Source organism: Eimeria tenella, genomic scaffold (genome assembly GCF_000499545.2).
Source record: "Eimeria tenella Houghton genomic scaffold, Eth_scaff73, whole genome shotgun sequence".
In the NCBI taxonomy this organism is placed as follows: Eukaryota; Apicomplexa; class Conoidasida; order Eucoccidiorida; family Eimeriidae; genus Eimeria; species Eimeria tenella.
This window is the reverse complement of record NW_013543445.1, coordinates 180,635-189,074: the sequence shown is the minus strand read 5'-3', so window position 1 is coordinate 189,074 and position 8,440 is coordinate 180,635. Positions and strand designations below refer to the sequence as shown.

Below are 8,440 nucleotides of genomic sequence, written 5' to 3'. Positions count from 1 at the left end.
GCAGCAGCAGCTGCTGCTGCTGCTGCTGCTTCCGACCCCTTTCCGTCCGACGTGGACAGCAGCAGCAGCAAAAGCAGCACAAGCACCAGCAGCAGCAGCGGGAGCAGCAGCAGTAGGCGAGAAGGCGCCTGCATCGGAGCGGTTTTGCCCAGCTCGGCTGCTGCTGCAGGAGCTGCTGCTACTGCTGCTGCTCCTAAGAAGGAGCCATGTGGGCCCCGCGGTTCCCGCGCTGCAGCTGCTGAGTCATCAGTTGCTGGCGGCCCCCCCGAGAGCCCCCAAGCGGCCCCCGGGGGCCCCTCCGGGGGCCCCCCGGGGGCCCCCGGGGGCCCCAGCGCAGGCGCGGGGGCCCCCAGCCTCCCCCCCCCCTCGCAGGCTGTGACTCCTGTACCCTTTGGAGTGTCTTGGGGGGACCGAATGGAACCTTTTTTGCAAAATGTTTTGGAAGTTTTTGTGATGCTGCGGCCGGACTTGGGTTACGTGCAAGGAATGGCATTTGTTGCTGCGACGCTGCTGCTGTACATGGACGAGTACTCCGCCTTCGTCTGCTTCGCCAACCTCATGGTGCGCCCCTGCTGCTGCTGCTGCTGCTGCTAAGGAGAAGCGTGCCGCCGCCGCCGCTGCTGCTGCTGCTCAGGATGGACGTGCTGCTGCGGTTGCTGCTGCACAGACGCGTGCTGCCGCCTATGCTCATGCTGCAGCAGCAATCGCCGCTGCTGCTGCTGCTGCTGCTGCTTCTCGAGGCAGTGCGGTGAAGTGAAATGTGCAAACTTAAGCATATGGATTAATTAAATTTTAAAATGACATTGTTTGAATAATGTAGCAGCAGCAAAGCGAGGAGAGGCAGTAACTAGCTGGACACGCCGGCTGCTGCTGCTTGCTGCTTGCTGCTTGCTGCTGCAGCTGCGGCCGTCGCTGCATGCGTTTTACACCTTCGACATGGCCACAGTCCAGGGCTACTTCCGCACTTTCGATTTGCTGCTGAGGGAGAAGCACCCGCTGCTGCTGCAGCACTTTCAGCAGATTGGACTTCAAACTGACGTTTTCCTCGTGGACTGGATGTACACCTTATTCACGAGGTCTGTCTCGCCACTGCTCCTGCTGCTGCTGCTGCTGTTGTTGCTGCACGTGCTCTGTGTTTGTGTGGCGGCGCCGCTGCTAATGCTGCTGCTGCTGGTGTGTGCGCGTTGCTGCGCTGCTGCTGTTGCTGCTGTTGCTGGTGTGTGCTGCTGCTGCTGCTTCTGCTGCTGCTGTGTGCGCGTGCCTGCGCTACTGCTGCTGCATCGTGTGCGTGTGAGTCTGTGCTGCTGCTGTGCGTGTCGTAGCTGCTGCTTTTGCTGCTGCAGCTACTGCAGCAGATGCTGCGGTGCAGCTGCGGACGCTGCTGCTTGTTCCGCTGCTAGTTCTGCTGCGGCTGCTGCAGCGGTTTCTTTCGCATGTTATTTGCATTCGTGTTTGCTGTTCTGTTTTGTATTTTTTTATTAATTAATTCCTTTTGCATTTCTTTCCAAATTACCTAAACAGCAACTATTGCCTTCTGCTGCGGCGCCCAGGTGTCTTCCCTTTGAGCTCCTAGGCCGCGTGTGGGACTTGTTCATCATTAAAGGAGATGTTCTTCTCTTCCAGGTACACAAGCAACTAGGGGCGCATATGCTGCTGCTGGAGGGCCCCCATGCTACTACTGGGGGCCCCCATGATGCTTCTGGGGCCCCCCGCGCTGTTGCTGGGGGCCCCCACGCTGGTGCTGGGGGCTACCACATTGCTGCTGGGGGCCCTCACGCTTCTGCTGGGCCCCACAGCTAGTGGGCTGCCCTTTCTGCATGAATGAAAAGCTCAGGATAGGGCAGACGGGGTGTGTTGCGAGATGGCTTGCTACAGCAGCTCGCTGCATTGCTGCATCTGCTGCTGCTGCTGCTGCTGCTGTTGCTGCTGCGTAGGCGTCGCTCGCGATTGTGTCTTACTTCCATGAAGAACTGCAAAAAGGATCGCTAGATGAATGCATGGCCATTCTCTCGCCCTCCACGACAACGCGCTTCCAAGCCATACATGTGAGGCAGCAGCAGTAGCAGCAGCAGCAGCAGTAGTGGGAGCAACAGTAGCAGCAGCACGGAAGGGCAGTTCGGAGAAAGAGTTGGGGCTTTATGTACTTCTTGTGCATGCATGTGGCTGCTTTGTCTGTCTGCATGCGGCTGTACATCTTGAATATAATTTAGAAAACAAAGTGCCTTGAAGTGTAATTCATATGGAATACGTATCCATATATATTATCTTAAGTATATTCATTGAACATATAACGCATATAAATAACATATTTTCCATATGGTAAATGTATATTTTTGCGGTCTCTCCGTACATGCAGTTATGTGCATGCATCGAATTACATAAAGGAGCATTTGGAAGTGTGCATGCAAATATCCCCTTAAATGCCACTTTTAGCTCGTTATTAATTTTGCATGCAAGCGTTTGTGTGTGCTGCTGCAATGCTGCTGCAGTCTGAGCGTTTTCTCTCGCTGCTATTTGGCATAGAATTGACCCCTCAGCGTTTGGAAAGTCTTATGTCGGAAGTTCAAAAAACTTTGAATGAAAAGAGAAAAAAAGAACAATTGGGGCCCCCAGAGGGCCCCCACCGTTCGGCGCTGCAGCAACTCAACGGCGGTGGCGCAGCAGCTGCTCCCGCTGCGGCAGAAACTGCTGCTGCTGCTGCAGAAACTGCCGCTGCTGCTGCTGCAGAAACGCCGGATGCAGCAGCAACAGCAGCAAATGAGCTATCTGAACACGCAGAGGGGGCCCCAAAAGAACACTCGGGGGGCCCCTCCTCGCGCATGCGTCTGCGTTCCTTTACTTGGACTGCTGAGGGGCCTGAAGGCGAGTAGCACCAGCAGCAGTCACAACAGCAGCAGCAGCAGCGGCAGGTTGCTGCAATGAGTGTAAATGCATATTATGAGCCGAGCGCCCTCCTGCGTCTAGCAATGGCAGACGCGAACGGGCGCCTCGTAGTTGAACAAGCCCTGCAAAAGCCCCTGTCTTGCTGCTGCTGCTGCTGCTGCTGCTGCTGCTGTGGCGTAGCAGCCGCAGCAGCCGCAGCAGCAGCGCAGCAGGGACTAGAGAACCTCTCGTTGTTTCACTTGTCGGAAAAAAAGGAAACCTTTTTGGGCTTTGCATTTTCCGTGTTGTTGCCGAGGCCAAGGAAGCTGGATAGCCAGGTCTGCTGCTGCTGCTGCTGCTGCTGCTTGTCTTTTTCTGCTGCTTCCTGCTGCTTGATGGCCTCGAGGGCCTTGGCCCTGGCGGCCTCGACGCCGTGCTGCTGCTGCTGCTCGCTGCTGCTGCAGTGCAGCAGCTTGCCGCCGGAGAGCCCGAGGTTCCAGGCTTCGATTTCTGCTGCTTCCATGGGAATTTGTCGCTTCGCGGGGAGAAACAAAACTCTTTCTTTCAAAGGTTTGTTTATTTCTTCAAAATAAATCCACAAAAGAGCCCCTCCAACACCTGCTACCCAAACTCCCACTCGAAACGCAGGTGACCCCCGCAGCAGCAGTTCGCGCTGCGCGCCTCTGAGCCACCGCATTTCCCGCTGCGGCCCGGCCGCCGCGCGGGTTCGAACCCCGGCACTAGCACAAACTTTACCTGCCGCTGAAGCAACAGCTTTTGCTGCTGCAGTAAATTATATTCTCCCGCAAGTTAAGTAAATTTGCTGCAGCAACGGCTTTTGCTGCTGCAGCAAATTATATTCTCCCGCAAGTTTACTTAACTTGCTGCCGCGGCAAATTATACCCTCTCAAAATTTTATTTAATTTGCAGCTGCAGCAGATTATGTTGTCCCGCACTTGCACAAATAAAATTTGCTGCTGCAGCAGATTATACTGTCCCGCACTTACGCAAGTTTACTTGACTTGCTGCTGCAGCAAATTGTATTCTCCCGTACTTGCACAAAATTATTTAACTGCTGCTGCAGCAAACTAAATTCTGCTGCACTTGCACAGATTTACTGAATTTGCTGCACTTGCATAAATTCAATTTGCTGCTGCAGCAAGGCTTCGAACTGCGGCGATCGCAAGAAATTCAACTTGCTGCTGCAGCAAAGCTTTGTGCTCCGGCACTTGAAAGAAATTCAATTTGCTGCTGCAGCAAGGGATCGAACCCTTGCAAGAATTTGGATTGCGTCTTCAAACCGCAGCACTTGCAAGAAGTTGCTGCTGCAGCGAGGGTTCAAACCCCGGCACTTCCACGAAATTGAATTTGCTGCTGCTGCGAGTTCTACAGAATTATTTGAATAAAGTGAAAGGCCTTCTTCTGCGAGGCTGCGCTGCTCAGCAGGAGCCCCCAAGAGCGAAGACAGAAGCAGCAGCAGCAGCAGCAGCAGCAGCAATCTGCTGATAGCTTCTCGCCAATCGGGCGAAAGAACTTCCTGCTGCTGTTGCAGCTGCTCCCGCAAGCTGAGGCTGGCCTGCGGGAACTCAACTTCTTGCGTTGCCCCTATTCCCAGTATTTTAAGGCCTAGCGGAGCACGTGGAGTAATAGTCAGGCTAAATGGAGGGCAAAAGGAATGAAGAAGCAACGAGGCGGCGGCTGCTGCTCACAGCCAGGAAACTGAGCCCTCGGGCCCCACAGTAGGCGTAGAACACTGCTCTCAGTGGTTTTGAAGTGAACAAAAAAGTAAAGAATGTATATTAAATCGCGAAAGTGCAATTTTCTTGCTTCTTAACAACATCCCGACTGCCCAGCAGCTCTGATTGAAGGGGCCCCTGAAACACCAGAGGCCCCGTGGGGCCCCCAAGGCACTCACCAGCCTGACCTCCTAGGAACCTGGCAATGGACTTAGTTGTTTCTTTTAATTCTTTTAACTGAAAAGAAATAAATGTAAATGAGCTTCTGGTTGTGAGTGCGCGCCCGGTGTATACACAGCTGATTCGGCTCTGCTGCAGCTTCAGCAGTTCAGTGACCTTCAGAAATAAAAGGAGACAGTATATATGGCAAGCTGTGTAAACATAAACTCTTTTTTCTTTCTGTTCAACTCTAGATTGGCTCAGCAAGTAGGGAATGTCTAGGAAAAGCGGCTGCGGCAACAGCAGGTAGTCTATATGCACAGGCCTCTACAAATACACTTTTAAAGAATATGCTTGCACCTACGGAAGCAGGCACAGGCCTGTATCTTTAGATGATCCTAAACCCTAAATACAAGCCGTAAACCCTAAACTCTAGACGCTAATTCCTAAACCCCAAACCCACGCATCAATAACTGTGTTCATGCGTGGGCTCCTACTAGTAAGTGGGGCTTAATACGCATTTTTTTCTATAGCACAAACATAGCTTTAGGCCTACAAATTCCTACTTAAACAGTTGTGCGTATATGATTCCTACGGCCCATATACAGGCCTTCTACCAACAAATCTTAGACACGGAACAAGCATATAGCAGGCAGGTTTCTCAAGAACAGTTCTGTATGTTTTGTGGAAGGCAGTCTATCTGCGTAGCTGAACAAGCACTGAACAAACATATAAACATACGTACAAACATATGTATAAAATATATGGAACAAAATTATCTGCGCAGCAGCAAGCACAGCTGCGTTGAAACATCCGAAATAAAACGAGAGTTTCGAATTGAGTCCATTGCAAAAGAAATCTGCTCTGTAAATACAGCTCAGCGCATGCAAGGGCATCTGTTTGAGCAGCAGAAGCCAGGAGATTCTTCTTGCTTTCAGCTTTATATCTTTTTCTGCTTGTGAGCACTTCAATCTTGCATCTTCTGACTTGTCTTTTTTTCAATGTGGTATTTTCTCGAAGAAGAGCCAAGGGCCCAGTTTTGCCTTTGTCGAAAACAGCAAAGCAAGAGCCCGGTGGCATTTGGTATGTGTGGTGCTGCCTCTCTACCATTCGCTTTTGTTGTTATTTCTTTCTCTGCTACTTCTCCTTCTATTCATTTGCTGGACTTTGTTGCCAAAGAACCGCCCCTCTCCTCGGAAGAAAATAGGCCTTCGAACCCTAAACTCTAAACCCTAAACCCTAAACCCTAAATCCACGGGTAGCTGATATTGCACGTACTCTTGTTTCTTAACTTCCAGAAGCCACTGTTAAACTGAAGGCCAAAAGAGGCACCCCTCTGAGCGCATGCAACACAAATGGAAGAGAATTCAATTTGGTCTTCAGTTACTGTTAGTCGTGGAAAGGGGTCCATCAATTCTCCAACTTATTTCTTTAACAACGCATATAAAATGCGTTGTTAAGTTAAGTGTCAAATGTAATAATAATAATAATAATTAATAATAATAATAACAACAACAATAAAAATAATAATAATAATAATAATAATAATAATAATAGTGATAATAATAATAATAATAATAATAATAATATTAATAGTAATAGTAATAGTAGTAGTAATAATAATAATAATAAATAATAATAATAATTACAATTTAAAACTAGCTTGATTATGCCTTTGCACCTGCAAGACTGTAGACTTGTTCCTACATGGCACTCCACCGCAGGACATTCTTGCAACCCTGCTCATCATTAGCTGCTGCTACACGATTAGCGCCGCAGCGACGAAGACTGCAGCGCGAGGCCTGCAGCAAAGCTCACTGAGCTTGCAGGCAGGGGCATCACTGAAGACTCTGGGGCTTTGGTGGCCTCAAAAGTTCCCTTAAGTCCTCTAGGGGCATTCAATAGCCCGGGTAAGAGCCCTTTAATGCCTCTGGAGGACTTTACGAGCATTAAGATTCTTTCCAAAACCCAGTTGACTCTCTTTAGCGCTTCACAGGCGCCAATAGAGGCCTCTGGTTGTTTTTAAAAGCCTTTGTGGGGCCTCTGTGTAGGCCTCAAGTGCACGCTTGCATTTTCCTTGGAGATATTTCCGGAAATCAAATTAAATGTTTACTTAAACAATTTGTTTTTTGTTTGAGAAAATATAATTGGCGGGGATCTACTAAAAGCATCCCTGCAGTTGCTGCCGTGGCTGAACAGCCAAGAAGTGCAGCCGAAGAAGTGATCAAGAGCAGACGCAGCAGCACTATCCATATGTAGGGAAAGTAATTCACGTGTATGTATCTGTGTACGCCCTGAGGACCCCTTTCAGTGTAGAGTTCATGCCCACAAAATAAATGCGCATGAGGGGCAGAGTTGTTCGTGGACTTGGGCCTTTTGTTGCATGTTACTACTAAAAATATGTATTTCAAATACTCAAAAAAGCAGATAGGAAAGAAAGAGGAATGGCGGATCCTTAGCGGAGTGAACTGGCCGGGGGGCGGTGACCCTCTGGCTGTCCTGCACACCTAGGGCTGTTCGCTGCGTTGTTATTTCTCCCTTCTTCATTTGGCCATATTAGCTAAATTTTGGCTTCCAAAAAACTATCTTAACATTTTAGGTGAAATTTCAAGTGCAGTTCATGGAAAAAACGCGACGCTAAGCCCGACAGTTTCTGTGCAAATGGGCCTCTAGAGTGTCTGCACAAAGCCAAAGGGTCTTTCTTCCACGGGCTCTCAAAACGGAGCTTGTCACTTTCCGTAACTACCATAACTAGTCTACTTTGGGTCTCTTGAACTCAAAATAAAATGGCTCGTGTCTAGTCGCCACGTCAGCAAGGAGGTCCCTCTCGCCACAGGCCGCAGGAAGGCGGCGCTGTCTCGTTGTTAGCTTTGAGTTGGCGACTTTCGGAGTTTAGAATAAACTCAGTGGCCTGTAGTGCATAAGCCTTCCTACTGAGCATCCACAGCCACACTGCGGCGCAGCAAGATGCTGCACTTGCAGCGCCTCTTCGCCTTACTGTCTCGCTATTAACTTGGGCTGTTTGTACATCCTAGAAGGGCTGCCCAAAAGGGCGCGCACCAAGTTAGCTATCACTTTAACCAATCCGTAGCTCTCACGTTCTTCTGAAACCGGCCCCCACAATGTCAGACGCTGAGCAGGCGAGCCAGGCGGGCGAGCTTGGCCCGACACCGCAGGGCAGCCAACAGCTGCAGCAGCAGCAGCTGGAGCAGCGGCAGTGCGCTTCAGAAGAAGCTCCTGGGGAGAGCGGCCATGACACTGGGGACCCTGGAGAAGCAGAAGATACTAATGAGCTCACCCCAAACGACGTAGTCGACACAGAAGTAAACGAGTCAGATGAACCAGCTGAACCCACGGGAGGGGCACAGACAGATGGCCCCTCTGCCGATGGGCCCTCTGCGGAGGGGCTCCCTACCGAGGGGCCCCCTGGCGTCTACGAGGCAGATGGCGACGTCAGCCACGCTGAGGGCGCTGCTGCCGATGGGCAGGTTGCTGAAGAATGGAATGAAGGGCAGGAGGGGCCCCCAGGAGAAAAGGAGTTCCCCGGGCCAGAAGGGCCCACGGGGGAGGTGCAGCCACGCGGAGATGAGCAGAACCCAAGAGAGGAGTTGCCTGCAGAAGGAGAGGAGCCACCAGGGGAGGAGGGGCCCCCAGGGGAGGAGGGGCCCCCAGGGGAGGTGGGG

General features: G+C 51.1%; 3 protein-coding genes across 3 annotated transcripts in view; 2 read left to right on the top strand and 1 right to left on the bottom strand.

The window, feature by feature from the left end:
* The window catches only part of ETH_00014070 (uncharacterized protein), a gene marked incomplete at both ends in the record, with an annotated part of 3,741 nt that extends 871 nt beyond the window's left edge, over positions 1–2,870 (top strand). The window contains 5 exons of the mRNA XM_013378113.1: positions 2–561; positions 901–1,076; positions 1,551–1,623; positions 1,935–2,045; positions 2,490–2,870. Coding sequence (XP_013233567.1) covers positions 2–561; positions 901–1,076; positions 1,551–1,623; positions 1,935–2,045; positions 2,490–2,870 — 1,301 coding nt within the window. The remainder of the gene's footprint in view (position 1; positions 562–900; positions 1,077–1,550; positions 1,624–1,934; positions 2,046–2,489) is intronic.
* A 248-nt stretch (positions 2,871–3,118) lies between these two features.
* On the bottom strand, positions 3,119–3,559 carry ETH_00014065 (uncharacterized protein; the record flags this gene model as incomplete). Its single annotated transcript, XM_013378112.1, has 1 exon — positions 3,119–3,559. One exon carries the CDS (start codon positions 3,557–3,559, stop codon positions 3,119–3,121), a length of 441 nt encoding a protein of 146 aa, XP_013233566.1.
* Positions 3,560–7,879: 4,320 nt separating this feature from the next.
* Positions 7,880–8,440, top strand: part of ETH_00014060 (thrombospondin type 1 domain-containing protein, putative) — a gene marked incomplete at both ends in the record, with an annotated part of 3,209 nt that continues 2,648 nt past the window's right edge. Inside the window, one exon of the mRNA XM_013378111.1 lies at positions 7,880–8,434. Coding sequence (XP_013233565.1) covers positions 7,880–8,434 — 555 coding nt within the window. The remainder of the gene's footprint in view (positions 8,435–8,440) is intronic.